Source organism: Gouania willdenowi, chromosome 16, assembly GCF_900634775.1.
Source record: "Gouania willdenowi chromosome 16, fGouWil2.1, whole genome shotgun sequence".
NCBI classification, from domain to species: Eukaryota; Metazoa; Chordata; class Actinopteri; order Blenniiformes; family Gobiesocidae; genus Gouania; species Gouania willdenowi.
Window position 1 is genome coordinate 27,247,438 of NC_041059.1, and position 21,179 is coordinate 27,268,616.

At 37.9% G+C, this 21,179-nt stretch overlaps 1 protein-coding gene across 4 annotated transcripts in view; it reads right to left on the reverse strand.

Annotated features, from left to right (window-relative positions):
• Positions 1 to 21,179, reverse strand: part of LOC114477912 (nuclear factor of activated T-cells, cytoplasmic 1-like) — a 114,729-nt gene that overhangs the window by 71,247 nt on the left and 22,303 nt on the right. For 2 of the 4 annotated variants that reach the window (XM_028470603.1, XM_028470601.1), the window contains exons 1-3: positions 14,833 to 15,179; positions 6,444 to 7,530; positions 4,374 to 4,533 (exon numbers count right to left, since the gene is read on the reverse strand). The exons of 1 other annotated variant lie outside the window; for it this stretch is intronic. In XM_028470603.1, coding sequence (XP_028326404.1) covers positions 4,374 to 4,533; positions 6,444 to 7,530; positions 14,833 to 14,938 — 1,353 coding nt within the window. In that variant the 5' untranslated portion in view covers positions 14,939 to 15,179. Of the gene's footprint in view, positions 1 to 4,373; positions 4,534 to 6,443; positions 7,531 to 12,500; positions 12,635 to 14,832; positions 15,180 to 21,179 lie in introns of those variants that run through there. One more of the 4 variants, XM_028470602.1, reaches the window with a different exon arrangement.

Genomic DNA, 21,179 nt, shown 5'->3' on the forward strand with positions numbered 1-21,179 from the left:
TATGTATACCTTATATTGCCCTGTGTCTGCTTTGCATCTAATGAGAGTGTGTAATAACCATATCACTGCGAACTGTGATTATTCCATAAGAACTGGTCAATAGAAAAGTAATATATCTAATTCTGTGCAGGTGCTGCAGCCTGACATCAGAAGAACTTGGCAGACGTGGAACAACAAGTATACAATACCTTTAATGGTTCGAGTGAAATAAGTCAGACCAATTCCCATTTGTAACCAACCTTCTCTGGAAAAACTAAATTAATCAAAGTTGTAATGTGAGTCTGAGTGATGACAGTTTAGGTTGTTGGTTTTTCCTGTGCATGGGTTTGAAATTCATCCTTTTTGACTTTTGTCATAGCTGTGGTGAAGAAGATGAGCTTCTGGATTCCCCTTGGAGGCAGTGTGGTCTGCAACAGTACATAAAGGGGTCATTACTGGACCCCATTAATTGACTTGTGATACCACCCCTACTTAAAAGCAGACACATTATTGTGTATGTACCCATACATAATGGCAATAAAGGTGATAGATCGATAGTTTGGATACATTTTAAGAATTTCTGCCTAGTTTTAAGCCTAATTTCAGTCTTTAAGGGCCAAGAAATGCGTGCTTATTTTAAAGATTCTTGTTAAGTAAAAAAAAAAGTCTGCCTAGTTGTTTTGCTTGATACAAGATCCTTTTATTGAATTTATGATTATTTTGCATCTTTTTAATGGGGCTATTTTTGCACTTAATTACAAGTTCATCAACAATTTGATATATTTTTTTAATTTTGTCGGTATTTCCTCCATAGAAATATTGGTCGCTTGTGCTAAGACTATTACAGTATTATATATCAACCAGCTGGTATTGTCAATACATCACCCTCTCAAACATACAGTATATCACATTTATCATATTGGGTTAGCATGGGTTAAAGGTTTGTTAACTTTTTGACTGACTCACTATTAAGTTTTACAATGATATGCGACTGCATGTGCATAAGACTAATGTGTTTATCATTAGCATCACATACATCTATTAACTAAGTAATCTTAAGTATTCAAAAGTATGTTTTTTTTCTCACAACCACCTTCGTCTACCAATAAGTGTATATAGTCATGTTTCATTATTGTTACTCTTGCTTTCTAGCATGTTGCCACCATGTGTGACTCATGTATAGTGGAGAAATAAATGAAGAGTTAATGGTTAACTGGGAGCGACGTCCCTCGGTTCCCCCAGTGAAGTGAGGGGAGTGCAGGTGTGTGAACAGGAAAGACGACATCCGAGAAGATCCAGTGCATCCCCTTAAACAGAGCTGCAATGTTCAGCACTAATCAGCAGGATACGAAGCATCCCGTGGGGCAGCACCAAGGCCCCAGTGGCCTGGAGGTGAATCCTTCTCAAACACACGCAATTGACTGCGCCTCACCCATCCACTGTCTGCCACGTCATGACGACCTAGCATAGCATTGGGGACCTGAGCTTACTCTATTCCTAATGATTACAACAACACTATCACTCCCACACCAACACAACAAATAGAGAAAAACTTTCTGAATATACGAAGATTATATTTGTTTATTAGCTTTAATTTATAATTCCAGTAATTAATATTGATGTCTATTTCTTTCAGTGGGTAAAAAAAAAAAAAAAAAAACTGCAAAAAAGAAACCAGAAGCAAACCCATGCGCGCTTTACAAGAACATGCAAACCCCACCCAGAAAGTCATCTAACAACAACTATTCAGCTCACTTTTTCTTGAAAACTAAGAAACAAACATTTGTTATTTTCATGATTAATAAATATAAATATTTTCTATCAAATTCTTGTACACATGTATAATTTGTGTAGATTTGACCACACTTCATAAATTCATGATAAAAACATGACAACTAAAAATTTGATTAAATATTTACTGCATTTATATTTTAAACATTTCAATTCATTACAATTTGAACGTTTTTCAATAAAAGTTTAAAAAGTTATGTCAACACAGCTTTAAAAAGTAAATAAGAAGACATCCCGCACCAGATTGGTTCTCATTATAACTCCCAACCTTTTTCCAAATGTCCTAAATCTAACTTAGATGTATACATCAGAAAATATGATCACATCAGAATATAAAATAACTATCTTAAACAAAAAGCTGTCCCCTTTGAAGATACCTTGAACAGAGTAAAGAAAAACAGAACAAGGGCAATAACTAAGGAAGAACTCATTGCGCACTTCTCATTTTCGAACTCCATCAAGGTATTGATACCCTGAAGCCACACACCTAATTTGGTTATTATATCTTAAACAGTCCCCTTTGAATCGGACGGACGGATGCACGGATGGACGGACGGAGCTCAAACCTATAGCCCCCTTCCACATTTTTGTGGCTGGGAATAAAAATTCAATAATTTGTTTTTAAGATCAACAGTAAACTATTTGCTGTATTAAATACCAGTAAACATTTACTGTATTAATGTAACTTTTAAACATTTCAATTCAGTACACTTTGAAAGTTTTTCAATAAAAGTTTAAAAAGTTATGCCAACACAGCTTTAAAAAGTAAATAACCCAATAATTTGTTTTTAAGATCAACAGTAAACTATTTGCAGCATCAACCGTGCACATGGTATCAGTAAGCATGTAAGAAATAACGTGGTAAATACACAAAAATACACTAATGCATAAACAATTAATGCTAGCCTAAAAGTAAAGCGAGTGCTATTCATTCATTTCAGTTGAAAACTAATGTGACATGCTCTACTTGGCCCACAGCCGCTGGGTTTAACGCACGTCTGAAACAGTGAGTCAGAAGGCGGCACAGACTAAATCAAACACAGCCTCACCTGCCACAGCTGTGCAGACTGACTGGCTGAGTCTAACCAGCTTCTTTCTTACTGTATTATGTGGAACAGTGCAGCTGACGCTTGCATGTTGATATACAACAGCTGGGACTGAAGGGGAATAATTACCTGTATTTACAGAGAAAACCTGAGGGATGACAAGCGTGTTTGAAACACCCTCTTGGCCATCAGCTGTCATTTGCATTTGACACTGTGCACACCGGCCTGTGCTGACAACATGTATTTACACAACAGCTATGGCTTCTATGTCAAATGCTTACTTTGTGACCAGAGTGGACCACCAACCTTAAAAACACACAACACTTTGCTCAGGGTGAAGTTAGGAAATTAAAATTTTCATTCCAACTATTTCACAAATATTGAAAGTTTGTAAGATTAATGGTCATGGACTAAATCGCCACCTTGTCTAAATAACATGTCAGTCGGGCGTGATGACAACAAGGAGGTGCTATATGTTGTGCCACCGGTAGGACTTTTTTTTTTATGTGATCGCCAAGTACAATAGGCAGATGCACTAGGTATCCTCTTTGCAGAGGTGAACGTAACGTACTCACATTACTGTAATAGAGTTGCTTTTATGGGTACTTGTACTTTTTTGAGTATATTTCAGAATCAGTCATTTTACTTGTACTTAAGTATGTATTACAAGAAGTAAAGTAATTCATTACATTTCTACACCTAACCGTTAGAGAGTAAACTATTAATCTTTGTTTTAAAATGACCAACGGAAATTGTGAAACTACATTAAAAAAAAGAAATGACCAGACAACAATCAAATGAATCGCATCATAGCCGACCAATCAGATTAAATGTAACGCACGGTGCTAAAACAACATTGAATGGAGGTTATTTTCACAGTTGTAGAGTTCACAAATGCAACTATACTTTATTTTGAATTGAATTCATTGGTGTTATTTTATATTTAATATTACTGTAAAAAAAAAAAAACACATTTTGACAAACCTTTTATTTTATACAGATGCCTTTGTGGAAAATAAGTGAAGTAATGTAAGTAATGAGTTCCAATTGTGCAGGATTTTTAAGTTTATACATATACACATACATTACTGTATGCAAGTGAACCGTGGCAAGATGTATTACCAACAATAAATGTGGGGGGTGAAAGTAACTGGTAACTTTTACTTTGAGTACTATTCAATTGAGCTAATTTTTACTTAATATTTCACGTATGACTTACCTGCACTTGTACTTGAGTACAATTACAATCAAGTAACAGTACTTCCACTTGAGTAGAATACATCAGTACTTTTTACACCTCTGGCTAATTGTGTGTTCGTACTGCTGTCATTGAGAGTGGCCTTCAGCAGCAGGGTGGATTCATATTGCTGTACGTATATACTGTATATGGGCTGTAAATACTCGTGCACCATAACTGTCAAAACTGCCCTCAGTGGATCCCCTTTTAAGACTGTGGATAAATCATTCATTTTCTTTAATCATGTAAATATTCAAGTTTCTAAGCACCACCCAGGTCTTACCTGGTGTAGGCTTCTGAACACAATACTGAGGACATACCTGCACAACAGGGTGTCCTCCCGACAGCGCCTTCACGGCTCCTCGGCTCCCCTCGGTCTCATAATGGGCTCGGTGATGTGATTTCGGCTGCACCTCGATTTGTAGGTTATATGGGCCAGAGCAGGATGGAAGTTGCCAGTCGAGCGCAGGCAGAGACGGGCTGCACAACATGACACAACTGGATGTTATTGAGCGAATGTGACTTTTCCCCTCATAAATGGTTATCCAGATCCAGGGTTTTCAGGGCTTTTTAGACTGACGTTATAACCACTAAGACGCACTGAGTTTCTATAATATTTATTGGTTTGAAATTAACTCTACAAACTGAGGTTGCAGTTTTTTTTATACCTTTGGGGTTTGAGGTCACGCTCAGAGAACTCTGACTCAATAAGAACAGACAATTACGGTAATAGTCGCAAGGACACTGGAGTATTCCAACAGACATGATTAATTGAATTGTCATCATTGTCTATAATGTAATAATTTCAATCTGTCCCTGGTGAGTAATTCTTTCGGTCTTTGGTAATAATTAGCTGTTCTTTTAATGAGAAATAAATGAGAGACAAATGCACCAAGTTGAAGGGCTGTGTGTTTCACATTATGGTGTGACTGGTGGAAACAGACACAGCGAGTTAGCAAACAGACATTAAGGAGGGAAGACATATCCAGGACAGGAAGAAAAAGAAGAAAAAAAACATCTAGCACTAACCAGCATGTAGGATTCACTAAATGATAAGGATAATATCAACAAAGGACAGTACAATGGAGCACACACTGCTTTGTAGTATATCAGTTTTATCAGCGCTACAGCTGACCTCCCTCAGCATCTTAGTTCTCCAGCTGTAGAGTCACAGCTTCCCATGTGAACACCGTGAAGATATTTAAACCTAAACAAACACACACAAGACCCTATTTTCTCAAAACCGGATGCCTGGTAAACGCTAAGCCCTGACCTGACGGGTGGCTCGACTGAAACCAATCTCTGGGATTTTGTGGAACTTGCAAGTCTGTTTGTTGACCCAAAACGAACTGATTTCCCCCCGTAGGTTTTTATCTGCACAGTAAGCGCATGACATCACGTTAGCTACAAAAGATGGTGTGAAGGCACAGTTGCCCAGTGCAGCAAGCCGACTGATTAACTTGTGGACTGTTTTCCTCTTCAGCCAAGCCTGTCACCATTACTTCCTGTTGCTCACTATCTTAATCAAACACTTGATTTCCGACAGGAAAAGGGCCCTATTGGATTGGGAAAGAATTTCAAGTGTGAAACAAAAGGAATTAGAAACACTCAAAATGCAAAAAAATAAAAATGATATACTATCCTGTAACACAATAAAGGTTAGTATTGTTATTATAGTAACTGATATTCACATATAGATATTTATCTCTTAATACTATATAACGCAGCATTTTAGAGCAACAGGTGGCAACAAAAACAGGATATAATTTAAAGAGTAACTTTTTTTTGCTAAATACACATTTATTTGGGTATGAAGTAGAGCTGTTGATTCATCCTGGTCCAACTCTCATTATTATCAAAGTATTATGTCAAAGTATTTCAATTTGGCATATTTTGTTGTAAAATGTCAGAGTGACTGTCTTCTAAGGGTTGAAACCCAGCTATTACAAGTATTTTTTGCTATTGGCTGAGAACAAGATCATGTGACGTTTTGGGACCATCTTCCATGAGAAACAACCACTGTTAGCCCCGCCCCTTTTATGAAAACCAGCACCCGTGGGCTCTACAATCAGTGGTGGGTATGTTGGATTGAGAGAAGAGTGAATAGAGAGGTATTTTAAATAATGAGTAGCTAGTTAGCATAGCATAATTGTTCATTGGAGATTTTATAGTATAGACTGAGCGTGTCTTAACTGCTCCAGGAGCCCCGCCCATAATCAAGGCATTTTTTGAATTTCGCTCCTCGTGGCAGGTCAGGAGAAAGCAGGGGTTTAGTTACTTAGTTAAAATATCATTTTCTGTTGTTGTGTTTGTTAAAGTCTTTTTAGATAGCTTTTGGATGATTTATTTTTTGTTTGTGTTTTAATTTCTGAAACCAAGTCTTAACTCACCTGAGGTAAGGCTTAGGTTTAGACCAGGAGTAGGGATGCTGAGGCACATCCAGGAACCCTCCGCAATAGTTTTCTTTCTTCAGAGCCATGCGGTTTGGGTAATCTTCATGGCAGTGCTCTCTTTCATGACCCAGCTCTTCACCACGAGGTTCCACTTTCAGGCTCATGGACGGCGAGTTGTCCAGCATGGTCTTTCTGGTCTTAATTGGGATTCCTTCCCCCAGGTCAACAACTCCGTCTGTGGTCAAGGCATTGATGGCGGCCACAATAGCAGAGTTGGTGTACTGATTGGTGTTGGCAAGCCAGTTCTCATCAGTCACGCTAATCCTGGGGGAGCCGTATGGAGAAGGAGTTGGTGACTGGTTGGGTGAGGTCTGACAGTAAGAGTTGCCGTTGAAGCTGTATTTTCTCTTCCCTATTCCGCTGCAACTGCTAACCCCTCCGCTGCAGGATGGGGAATTTGGCCGGGACCCGCGAGGCTGTGCCGGCCACCCGATCTCTGCGACGGCTCCGATTTGAGGTGAGGTGGAGGGTGAGTGGTTAGGGGAGCCCACAGGGCCGGTAGCATGTGGACACGAGAGAAGCATGGACGGCCCTCTGGGGGAGACACATGGAGACTGCCAGGGGGAGTTCTGTGGGGAGTTGTCATAGTTGTAGAAGCCAGACTCATAGGACGAAGCATCAGAGTTACAGCTGCGAGATGAAAGGCTGCTCGCAGGGCTGAGGCAGCTGGGGTCACGGTACCCGTCTGCGTTGGGTAGAGTCAGAGTAACAATGGAGTTGACGCCTCGTTTGATGATGTGGTCCTCATTGCTGCTTCTCTCCTCTACCTCATCTTCTGGGTATTGGCTGTAAGCTGTGATCTCAATTCGAGGGCTTTCGAGGGCGGGAGCCCCGTTTGGTTTCAAGCCGTGGTAATAACCTGATGCAATATGAGTGTCGTTTTGGAGGCTGTAGCTGCTCTGATGGCATGAGGACACTGAGATGACAGGGCCAGACTGCAGAGTGTGGTACTGAGCGGCTAGACATGGGTTTCCCACACCCAAAGGAAGAGACAGGCTCACATTAGGAGCATAGCTGTATGCATCTGTAAAACAAGCACAATATACTGATTAGGAACCATCATTTATAATGGCAACTTACAGTAACACCTTAGGACTTTGCATGTTGGCGTGATAGATATGAAAGAACTGTCTGATAGTGATAAATAAAATTAAAACATTAAAGTAGAGTGAACACAGCATCATCTCCTAATGCTTATTAAAGTATATCTTAGGGGTGGGCAAAATGGACCAAAACTCATATCTCAATATTTTGTACGATATAAATATTGATAATTTTAATTCAAATAAAGTCTGACCAGAAAGAGGATTCAAGGTTAAATTTGCTGATACAAAATGCCACACAGGCACATCTAACTAAAAAGCAAGGGAGGTCTGTGTGTGTGTGTGTGGATGTGTGTGTGTGGAGCAAATATCTCCCCGACGCGGTGCAAGTTAGACCTGAAACTCGGTTGACGGGTTCCAAATACCCCGTGTGTGTATCTGTTATTTTGGAGTAATTTGGTCATTTCAAAATGTTTATTTTAATTTTATTTCACTTCTGGACACACACCGATCAGGTGCGTTTCACTATCGATCACAGTCTACGTGTGTTTGTGTGTGTGTGTAACGGACCACCGTTTAGTCCGGTAACAGTCTGTGTCACGACACCCGTCCATTGGGTGGTAGCTCCCACTATATGAATACATACTTCCGACGGTCACTGTACTTGACTTAAAAAAAAAAACATACATTTACAGAAAAATACAACAAAAATATGAAAATGGCTCAAAATACACAAAACTAAATATTTATACAAAAAATACACAATATCACTCCTGAATCTCACTGCAATAGCAACAAAAACAATCATTATACAAAAATACACGACTCCAAAAAAAATACATTACAAAAAAACAAATTAAAAAAACAACAAACATTTATGCACAAAAAGACAACAGAAAGATACACAAATACACATGACTTCAAAAAACATACGTTACAGAAAAATACACCATACAAAAAAATATAAAAGTGATGAAGTCATGCACATGTCCCATAGAATTAAACCAGGAAAATTGCACCCACATTTTGCACCCGCAAATATACCCCTTATGCTCCCACATGAATGCATACTTCCGACGGGCACTGTACATTACAGAAAAACACACCAAACAAAAAAAAATATAAAAATGAGAAAAACAACAATACATTTATCATGCGCAAGTCTCATAGAATTAAACCAGGGAAACACTATTTTACTTTGCACCTGCAAATATACCCCTTTATAATGCTACAGAGTATGTTATTATTATGCCCATAATTGACAACTCTTCTTAAGCTCCTACTATATGAATCCATACTTCCGACGGGCACTGTACTCGACTTCAAAAAAATAGATTTACAGAAAAATACACAAAATTACTACAATAGCAACAAAAACAATAATTATACAAAAATGCACGACTCCAAAAAAGCATACATTACAAAAAAAATTTAAATAAAAAAACAGCAAACATTTATGCACAAAAAGGCAACAGAAAGATACACAAATACACATGACAAAAAATATACATTACAGAAAAATACAATGCCAGTGCACGGAGGAGATGGATGTAGACACACAGTATTTATAATAAAAATATGCTAAATGTGTAAAATAAAACAAAAAACTAAACTATATCTATACAAAAAGTACACACAATTACAACAGAAATGCATAAAAATACACAAAATTAAATATTTATACAAAAAATGACAACAGAATCACACTACAATGGCAACAAAAAACTATAATTACACAAAAACACAACAGAAAGATGCACATAATGACTCCAAAAAACATACATTACAGAAAAATACACCAAATAAAAAAAATATAAAAGTGAGTTAAAAAAAAACAACACATTTATCATGTTCATGTCCCATAGAATTAAACCAGGGAAATCGCACACAATGTTTCATTTTGCACCCGCAAATAAACCCTTTATAACACTACAGAGTACAGAGTATGTACACCTCTTTGTACATCCAACCTTCAAACACATATTCATTTGGGCATAATTAACTCTACTGAAGCTCCCACGTGAATGCATACTTCCGACGGGCACTGTACTAGTATATTAAAAAACAGCTGCACAATATTTGGCCTTTTCTCCTCTAAGGGACAGCACGTGTGAGTGAGTTCTGTAGTGTGTCTTGCTTAGTGGAAGGTCTGGGTTTGGATGCACTCAGCAATCCATCCAACTGTGCTATTAATGCTGTTCTGAGAAATATCAAAAGCATTGACTCCTAAAATGGGTATTTTAATACAAAATAAGCCATATATATAAATATATATAATAATATATATAGGCGAGGTAATTGCAAAATAGACAACTCGATATATCTTGAATTTCAATATATCGCCCAGCCCTACTATATCTACCTGCAATATTGCTTGAAAAGTTGAAGATGAGATGGTTTCTTAGGCTAGAACAACATGGCTGCCTGTTGAAGAGGTACAGAACTAGACTTGTGCATGAATAATAAGACTAAAACATGCAATTGTGGATGGATATTGTAGTTATAGAAATGATTACAGTCGGTATACTGCCCCATTGTCATCACCACCCTGTCTTTTGGCTTTACAGTTGCTGATCCGCTAACATGAGGGATTTGATTTCAACTGGTAATCCTGCCAGTCAATTTGAACACTGTGTTCACTGCTTAAGGTTGTGGCATAAGATGAACTAATTCACAACAATAACTCGGGTCAAAGAGCCACTTTGTTGAAGCGCAAAGTGAGTGTTGTTTAAAGGTGAAACTGAGAGATAAATAGTTTCCTGGAGGTACGCTGCCCTGATGCAGGAACAAAGCGTAACGTTTTAAAATTCCACGACGACAACACGTATACACATTGTTTGCATTACGAATTGTACTTTTAAAATAAACTGTAATTTAAGTCTGAACAATGAAAAAGACCTTGTGACAAACAATAGTGAGCATCAAAAAAAGTACAAGACAAACACATGTGATGTCCAAGTCAACACTATAAAGAGGGTCAGGTTTGATGTTGATGATGTAAGTAAACTTTACATTAGAGCTGAAAACAGTCATTAAAGTTGGTTTTGAATGGATATAATTTTGCACATATTAGTCTAACTACTGTTTATATATATTTTTTTCTAGTTAATTGTTATTATTTAATGTTATTTAATGTTTACACTACTGGCGAGAGCACAGTTCACCAAGTCAAATTCCTCGTGTGTATAACTTACATAGAGTAACTTGGCCAATAAAGTTGATTCTATTCTAATCTGTGCAATATCGCTGAGACAGTATTTCGCTTGCTAAAAGTAAACGTTTTAAATTCTCGAAGTATGTGTTAAAGGGAAAAATTCTAAATACAGTAGGTGTGCGTATAATGTATGTGTATGTCTGGATAGGTGAATGTATAGTGGATTACATGAATTGCACAATGTATATTTTAAGATTAATGAAGGGCTTTTGCCTTTATTATGGTCATATATGTTTTACTTTTTACACATATGAAATTAGTCCTCTGCATTTGACCCATCCCTGAGAAGCAGTGGGGGCATTTGGGGGTTAAGGGGCTTGCTCAACATTCCACAGCGATGGCATGGGTGAGATTCAAACCGGCGACCCTCTGATTACAAGACCAGCATCCTTAACCACGAGGCCATCACTGCCCACAAATGAACTACGTCTCTTTTTATAGTGCTAATAAGTGTATATTATAAGAAGATTATTGTATAGAAATAAGTATAGTACTACTAGATATTACAAGAGGTAGAATCATTTAAGTTTACTTTATACTTCCTTCGAATCCTTTTCAAACATGTACAGGCTTCACGTGCAGGATTTAGTAACCATTATTCTCACTTTGCTTTGTTGGATTTTTTAAATAATCCTTATTAATATTATTATTATTTTCATTTTCATTGTGCTAAATACACTGCTGCTGTATTCATGTTCTGAAAAAAAAATAATAAATCCAATCAAAAGTTCTATCTGCTTACATCATGTAGCTGATCAGCTATGGTTGAACCAGAATGAATTTCAATAATTACTGGAGGCAAATATTTACAGAATCATATTCTAAAAGTTCAGCCAAATAAATATATAAATAAAACACAGACCTCACCCTTTGGACTAGATATTTTACACAATTCACAAAGCTCTGGCTACAACAAATCCATCATTATAGCCGGAACATCTGGAGGTGGTTAGCGCTGATCTCAGAGCAGTAGTTGTACTGTTGGAAGTTGCACTCTCGTCTGTTTGTTTTGATCAGTTCATCCAAGGTTCTGTTTGGCACGCCCTGCCTTCATACTGTATGTACTCTACAGGAATTCCTCCAGCAGTGCTGATGGATGCTTTATTTGATTGATTGCATCACTCACTGAGTGAATTAGGCCCTCCCCTGTGGAAAACTGACACCACTCTAGCATCACTCTGAGCTTGTGATTAAGTCAAGAAGACTGCTGCAGCGTTACACACAGATGCACCCGGTAAGTGCACACACACAAACAAAGAGCAGGTATACACAAACTAAAAGCAAAGGGAAGGCATTTGTGGCCTGGCAGATGCAAGCCTGTTGTAGTAGTTATAGCTGTAAACCTCACACCAGCCTTTTATTGATAAAGCCAATGGGAGTAAAGGTGATCACAGAGAGAAACGCTGCGCAGGGAAATCCCCACAATGCAGGATGCTATATTTGCTAACCACAACACTGTGTCACACGAAATGACAAATCTGTCACACCACATAATGTGTGGGTGGAAAGGGTGAATTAGTTTAAGTGAGGCTATTTTTAGAGGTGTTTAGGCAATGTGCAGCGGAAGTGGTTCTTAGCAAGTAGAAACAAGTCAGTTTTTTTTAAAAAAAAAAAAAAGATTTTTATGATAGTTCTGTATTGCCTGGGTCTGGAGAATATTGTCTATAAATCAAATTGCACTGAGAATAACATTAACAACAGATTTTCTTCCATTGACGGATGCAGATTGTGACCTACCTTTCTCATTGTTGTACTCAAACACGTAGCTAAAATCAAACTCTTGTTCCTCGTGATGGAAACTCATCTCCGTCCCAGTCAAAAACACGTTGCACCAACTCAGAAACCCAGTACGCCCTCAGCTCGGTCCGCTCTGATGCTTATCTGCCCTGCTTTGAACGTCTGCTGCCCTCTCCGCCTGTTGTGACACACCTCCTTACTTCAGGCCTCACTGACTACGGCTGGAGTTGAAACTGTTCTTTTTATATCCTTTAGATGAGTGTGAGTGTGTGCTGGAGCCAACTTGACTTTTCTAACACCAACGCAACGACTCATGTTTGGGGTTTACTTTTTTTTGTTTGTTTTTTAATCCTGCTGACCAGACTGTCTAGAGAGATTTCAGTGAACTCAGTGTAACGTATGTACATGAGTGAATAGCTGTGGTTTTGTGCTGTTAACTTAATAATAAGAAGAAAAAAAAAAGACTCTCACAAGAAATTATATTTCTGTCTTCCTCAATCATGTTTTTATGATCAAAAACAATTTTCCCCCACAAGGATGGCTGGGGTTCCTCAGGGGTTGTGGTTCAGAGCTAAGATTCAGAGTGATGGGACCCTCTGAGTGAGGGATAGGTGGTCGCCCACAGAAGTCGTCTGCAGCATGCGCGGCTAAGATCCCCCGAGGCCTCTTATCACACGCGGTTTTGCTTTGTACACAGCTTAAACACACACATAAGATTCTGAGTGCGCGCACGTGTGTGTGGCCGTGGAGCAGCTGTGCTGAATCTGTGTGTGGTTGTGCATGTCTCCCTGTCGAGTATAAGCTACCCAGCATCACTGAACACAGTGTGTCTGCTAACAATTAGAAGGCTTATAGTAGCGAGGGGCTGAAATAATAACTCGTGGGCTACACTCGACTCACTTATCAGTCTGCAACGTCAATGCTGAAAAAATGAAATCCTCAAAAATCCACAAAAAGTCTGCGACAGTGATATGGATTCAGAGACATGATGTGTGATTTTTGCTCTTATGTGAATTTGAATCCTGCAGTAAAACAAAAGTTGTCTTCTAAACTAGGGCTGGGTGATATATCAAGATACATCGAGTTTTCTATTTTGGCGATATAGAAGATTACAATATCACTATGTCGATATATATATATATATATATATATATGTAACTTATTTTATTTCAAAACATTTATTTTAGAAGTCACTGTTTTCAGTACTTCTCAGAACAGCATTAAAAGCACAGTTAGATGGATTTGTGAGTGCATCCTAACACAGACCTTCCCTTAAACAAGCCACACTACATAATTCACTCACACATGCTGTCTTTATAGGATAATTTGCCAAAAGTGGCACATTTTGTGCAACGGTTCATTAATAAATGTGCCTGTGTGGCATTTTTTAATCAGCAAATTTAACCCTGAATTTTCTTTTTGGTCAGACTTCTTTTGAATTTAAATTACCAAGACTTGTATCGTATCGCCATTTTGTGAAAAAAGTATCGAGATACGTGGTTTGGTTCATATCGACCAGCCCTATATCTAAACCTTATCTATTTAGCAGCTGAGCCTCGATCGACCTCTGACTTCTGACCTCCCATGGGTGCTTTGGAGAAATAAACAACTTTGATTTTCAGCTTTAATAAAAAGGGACAGCTTTGAAAAACCACAATTATTCCATACCTTATGAAAAAGCATGGTGTGATGTGTGGGCTATACCTGCAAAGGTGGCTGGCGACACCTGGTGCAGGACCTACTGTACACTTCCTGCCTGGTTGGATTCTTCTTCCAACATTTTCAGCAAAATGTTTAATCATTTAAAAAAAAAACCCATCATTTTACAACATAGGAAATTATCAAATGACATAAAAAGACAAGGGAGACAGTTTAGATAATCAGTGAGACATGTAATTTCACGACAGCGTTATCACAATATAAGGGTGTATGTCATTCATGACAAATAAAACATAGAGAAACCTTTTTTTTGCTGCAGATAAATCTTTGAACTTATTGATTTGTGGCACAACCAATGATTTCATATCAATAAAAGTGACCCAAATAAAGCTTTAAAGACATCAGCTTGACAATATTGTTGACTTTGTGGGAGCTATTTCTTTTATACACGCAAATTAGCTGTGAATGCCGATAATTTGCAGCATGCATTGACTTAATAATTCACTTAATTGACTTTTGCTTTTGCTCAGTGCCCTGCGCGTCCCTGGCTTGTCAGAGGTCTCAGTAAATTCACATTAGTTGCAGCTCCTGAAGTAAGTGCATCCTAAATCAGATGCTCAGACGTGCTAAGGTATACACATTAACGTAAAGAAACAAGCAGGATGCGTTTTACCTTCTTCTGCAGACTTCATGTCGGTGGTGAGAAAGCGGAGGTTCCGCTCCTTCTTTGCTCCAAAGCTCAACTTGGAATTGACGCGCACGCGGAGGGAATCCTGCATTCAACAAGGGATGCGCAACTTTCTCCTGCCAGTGACACTGAGCCTAATAAAGAATTCACTTCATGCACCAGTGAGGGAAAGCATAGCATGGACACAACTGATGTAAAGGTGCGCAAGAACGCGGAGAAAGGTGCGCGCAAACGTTGGTGAGGATGGGAGAGAGGCGCAGGTATAGGAGAAGGATCGTGATGTGGGTCCGGAGGTGCGCTCTGCTGTCTTCGGTCCAAGAGGAGGATTTAAACAGCCTCCTTTGGTCAGTGACGCAGCGCAGTTTGTCAGAGGGGCCGGAACCGGCGCTTTTAAACCTGGAAAACACCCTCTGAGCTCCGGCAGCGCCGCCCATCCACAGATGACGTGCCCAGGACCGCCTGATGATGTCTCCCACCGTGGGATCCCACCGGGGAAGGTGCGCGTGCGTGCACGTGTGTGCGTAAAGTGAATGGATACTTCAAAGGAAAGCAGCACAGGTTTATCTTCACATTTTACCAGGTGACATGTAGTCCTCACCAGAGGTGGCAAAAGTACTATAGTCTTCAGTACTCAAGTAAAAGTATAAATGCTTGAATTAAAAAATACTCAGGTAAAAGTTTTGAAGTCGCTCCTTTACTTGAGTAAAAGTTAAAAAGAAAAAAGTACATTCTACTAAATGTACTGTGTCAATCCATTCAATAATAAGACAGGGTTTTTAAACCAGCAAATGCCATATCTTTTTATTTATTTATTTATTTATTTTTTAAGAACTTGTAGAAAACTGGTACTTGTAAATCTGTTACATTTGAACCTGGAAAAATTTGCACTCATAAATACAAGATTTAAAAAAAAAAAAAAAAAAAAAAAAAAAGCAAATACCAAAAAAAAAAAAAAAAAAAACCAAAACAGCTTTAAGTTTACATTTTTTAAGAACTTGTAAAATAAAAATAAAAAAACTGGTAATAAAAATACATTAAATCTGTTACACATGGATAAAAAAAATAAATAAATAATTAAATTCTCAATTAAACCCCGAGCAGCTCTGAGTTTAACATTTTTTAAAAACTTGAAAATGTTAACCATAAAGGTAAGGGACCTGCCTAAGAAAAAAAAGCTCAAACTACCAACATTTTGCGTCTTTGTACGTCGTGACGTCATCTTCAAAGGTCTTAAAAGTAATAAGCTCATTTTTAAAATGTAAAGTGTAGAAAGTACAGATATTTGTTTAAAAAAAAAAGTAAGCAGTAAAAGTAAAAAGTTGCCAAAAAAAAAGAAAATACTCAGAGTACAGATACCAGAGAGAGAAAAAAAAAAAACTACTTACTAAGTAGCGTAACAATTAATAGTAGTATTTATACTTTGTTACTTGTCACCTCTGGTCCTCACCGCTCAATTTAATATATTTACTTTCAATTTTTCATTAAAGCTTATTGTAGTTTTATAAAGATTAACTTATATTTACGCGAATTATTTGCCAACTTTTTGGTTGTTTTTCTCATTTCCAATCAATAAACCTCTGAGACACTCTTAAACCATCATCAGTGGTTTTGTTTGAGATGATTCTTGGGACTAAACAGGGGTGAAGCAGTGATTTTAAAAGAGACGGTGATCTAAGAGTAGGGTAACCAGTGACTCCCAATTTAATTTATTAATCTAATTTACTAAAACCATGATAAAGCTGTTATTAAGTCTTCATTTTAATTATTTTTCCCCTAGAAAACATTAGGAGGGGACCCTTTTTAACCTTTATCTTTGGGCATTTTGCAACTTCCTTTGTCCCATTTTTGCCCCATTATTTGCTTTTTCAGGTTTTGGCTCCTTTTGCCAATAAATATCCCTTTTCCCTAATTTTTGTCCTTTTTTGCAAGTTGTTTTCGACACTTTTATCTAATTTTTGTCAATTCTTTAACCCTTTTTTTTTTGCCACTTTTCATCCAAACAAGCTACCTTTTGCCAAAATAAATAACACTTGTTTCCTTTTCCCCCTATTTTTTGCCCCTTTTTGTTCCAAATTTTTGTCCTTTTTCACTATTGTTTGCCACATTTTGCTCATTTAAGCTACGTTTTTCCCATTACATACCATCTGTTTCCTCTTTTTTGTCAATTTTTTTGCCACTCTTGACTGCTTTTGGCCCATTTTAGTCACTTTTCTTGCCACGTTTTTGCCACTTTTGGACCTGTTACTCATCTTTTTTGTCACTTTACTTACACTTTACCCATCGCTATTAACTGTTTACCTTCTTAGAACAGCGGCTTCTTCAAATGGCTGGCTGTGATTGGCTTGATCACCATTCAATCAATCAAACATGGATTCATTGTAGAATACGTATTGGTCCAGAGTATGAATTTTTATTTTCATGAAAATGCGGGTGTTGCATCCCCTAAGGGTGAGACGTGCCTGGGACTATATATAAAAAGCATCATATTGCAGTAACCCACTTTTACTGTTTTGACCTTGTGCGTAAACACCAGCAATCATATTGTTATTATATAGACGTTCAAATATGTCTGATCCTTGAGTGAAGCGTCTTCACAGTTTTGCTGAAAAAAACCAATGAAAACCGCTGACAGTTCAAACACATTGTTCCACTTATCATCTATCCAGGGATATTTTTGCTCAGATCCAGAAATGTGATGGATTTCATGGTCAGCTTGACACTTAGCTGTCACTTTGATTGTTCTACACATCCCCATTGATCCAAATATTAGCTTCCATTATTCAATTTAGTGGTTTGGAAGTTTTTGAAGGGCCACTATTGAAAATTCACATGGATTTTCTGTGTGATTTGATACCACACAAAGAAGGTTCAGAGGCACATATTAATCAAATGTAAATGGTCACTAAGCAGAAACAGCTGAAACACTGTCATTACACCCAAAAAAGGTTAAGTAAGTAGGTTAATGTTGGTGAGATTTTATTACAACTTTAAACAAAACAGTTTTTTTTTTTTTGTTTGTTCAGAAAACTCATTTTAAGTCATCATTATATGAATGAGTGATGGTGTGAAAGACTAATAAATAATATAATCATTAGAAATATAAGTAAAGTCCAATAAACAGTGCAGTTAAATATTTAGGCACTTTTGAATCATGTCCAAAGTCTTTTCCAAAGCGTCCCATGAGTCTGAATTGTAACTGGAAATCTAGAGGATGATGGGACATAATCAGAAGCAGACGGGCTTTCTGGGGGCAGGCGTGAGCAGACTGCATGGGGGGAAAGTAATAGTACACTGTGTTTTCTTTGCCTACAGTAGCGCTCTGGCGTCTGCTGTGGCTTTGGCCGTTTTGCATGTGTGAGTTTGGGGATGAAAACACAAAATTGCGTACTTAAGGAGATGAGTTATGATACAAAGAAGTGGAGGGAAAAAAGTAGCGGCACTGCTGATTGGCACTGTCAGCGGGTCTGAAGAAGCACTGGCTGCTGGACAGCTTTAAACCCCTGAGGTGGGGCTTATCATGATGGATTCTGTGATACTGAGTAAAGCACTGTTAGCTGCAGCCTGTCCACGAATGTTAGACCACTTCAGAGCATCTGCAATGACAGCCACTAGAACCATCAGCCAGGAAATGATCCCAAAAACTATGTGTGATTGAAGAACCTGTCTTAGCCTTTTATCAGACATGTAAAAGTACTTCTGGTGCCTTACCAGAATATTATAGATCTAGTGTAAGATTAAAGATGAAAAGGCTGACACTGTATTTCTACCTGCAGACAAAAAGTCATCAATAAAACTTCACAAAAAAGAATAATTTTTCTTCAGGCTTTGGGCCTACATACATGAGTTCTAAAGCATAGTTTTGGTTCATCCTCAGTAATCTATAATGTATCAAGAACTTCATCTACAATCCTACAAACTCCATAGCATTAACACTCAAGCTTCTTCTAATCCAGACATGGGCTACTGGCGACCCGGGGGCCCTCGCTCTAATGTGAAATGACTTCAAAATAATATACAAAAAAATTACAGAACAATACACCAAACTACTCCAAAAGCATACAAAAATGACATTATAAAAAAGAATTACACAAAATGATGGTCAAATTTACAAAATCACTACAATAACAAAAAACGACAACAGAAACACACAGAGCGACAACTGCACAAAAACATTTTTTCAAAATCACAAAACATTAAATATACACAGAAAATTGATATTATATGATAAAATCAAACAAAATGACCAACAACACAAACAAACAAAAGAAATACACAGAATTATTCAAATATGAACAAAAGACACAAAGGGCCTGTGCTACAAAGCTAGATTCCCTCTTATTGCGCTAACCTCGGTGTTTAATGGGTGCGTGCTGTACTACGAAGCTGGGTAACTTCTTACCGGGCTAAATCACCATGGTAACTTAGGCTGTACACCTATGAAGTGGATAAGATCTGAGCAAATACAAAAGTATAAGGGATAGGAGGGAATCTAGCTTCATAGTACAGGCTTAAATAGACCACAAAAACATACATAAACCTTTTTTCTTTCCGGTTTTGATGTTCAGATTGGTAATTTATTCTAAATGCTGGCGTGGATGGGGCCTTTGAATCAGAAAATCACATTTGTTTTGTCCAAACTCAGTTCTAATCACTTGTGAAGCATTAAGACCTTTCTACACATGTATATTTTGTCACAATCTATCATTTTAAATAGTTTCTGTGTTAATAACATTTACTTTCCATTGCAATATTTCATGTCTCTTTGATGATACGTTCTGCCAAACAGCTTTCTCTTTGCTTCAAATAAAAGAAGTGCTTCCTAACTGGTTGTTAGGAAGACTCTGAAAGTTCATCTGGAAATGTATGATTATAATTTATAGCCTTACTACATCTGCCCTTGTGACATTGCACGCAGCGAGTAGCCACAACATGTCTGTGGAGAACATTAGAGACACCGGAGAGATTTATCTTAACCCGTGTGCTTACACCAAAAAAAATGATCACTGTAAACACCGACATTCCTTTTGGAGTTTCACCAATCAAGTTGTTGGTCTTTTTGCCATTTCCGTACTCTTCCAAGTGACGTACCCACATCTACACGAGCCACAACGCAGATCACAAGTGTCTGATTCAGACATCAAGCTTCTCCCGTCTGCACGAGCTTCTGATTTCTGTGGTTGTTGTTGAATTTTGCTACGTCGCTGCAAAATGGATTGGAAATCTTTGTCAACAACTCCTGATGATATAATAAATGACAGGACGGTGTTTTTGGAGCACTAGTGGTGCATTTAATGCCAGCTTGTGTAATATTTACAACCAGTGGTTTGGCGCAGGAATCCAAACACATCTTGACCCGATCAGGATTCAACTCTTCTTGGTCAGGGATTTATAAGTGACTGATGGAGCAAGTTTTGACATGCAGAAGTAATCACATCCAAGTATTTCTAATCTGTAGGCGTATTTCCTGTCATTTTTGTTTGTGTAGACACCAGAAATGCTGCCTTAAGGAGGGAAAAGAGCTCTAGGAGAGATACAGTATTACCAAAGGCATTAACAACACTAAGTAGTGCAGCTCAATTTCAGAGGATGTGCACACAAAACCAAACTGATGCTCTGAGGGAATCAAATCTCAATTATTACAAAATATCCTAGGTTCCCAAAGTGTGGTATGGGTACCCCCAGGGGTACGCATATTGTCATTGGGGGTACATTTAAAAGAAACATTTAAAACAGTGTAAAAACATTGGAAACTAGAATATAAATAAAGCAACAGTCAGGAGCCTCCATGCATTGCAAAAAAAATGACACATTGGCCTCTAAGAATACCCACTTGTGGTTACAGAGAAACAGTCTCTTCAAAAAAATGCAAATATGATGAGAGCTACGTGCTTGATGACCTGTGCTACCACTTATTTGTGTGAAATTGGATTTTCAGCTTTGACAACAAAATAGAAAACAAGACTTTTCATGGAGAAAGATTCAACAGTCAGACTCTGTTCATCTTCTCATCCTCACCCTTCTCAATAAAGGTCCAGTATTAAGCTATTTTTCACCATTTCTAACTGTTCTAAGAACCGCAACAACATTGTATTTAAGGTTTATTTTCTCAAACGCACCTGTTTTCTGGAGTTTTAGCCCTCTGAAAAGTCACTTTCAGACCGCACCTAAAACAGGCTTCGGTATAACGACTACTAAAAGTGGAACTGGTTGTGAGCGCTTCGGACTATCTATATATTTGAACGTAAAGTTATTAACTGTTTTATCAACCTGCCTTTGCTGTTTGTTTTACCTGTGAGGTCGTTTGAGAGGGAGGAGCACACATTCTTATGTAG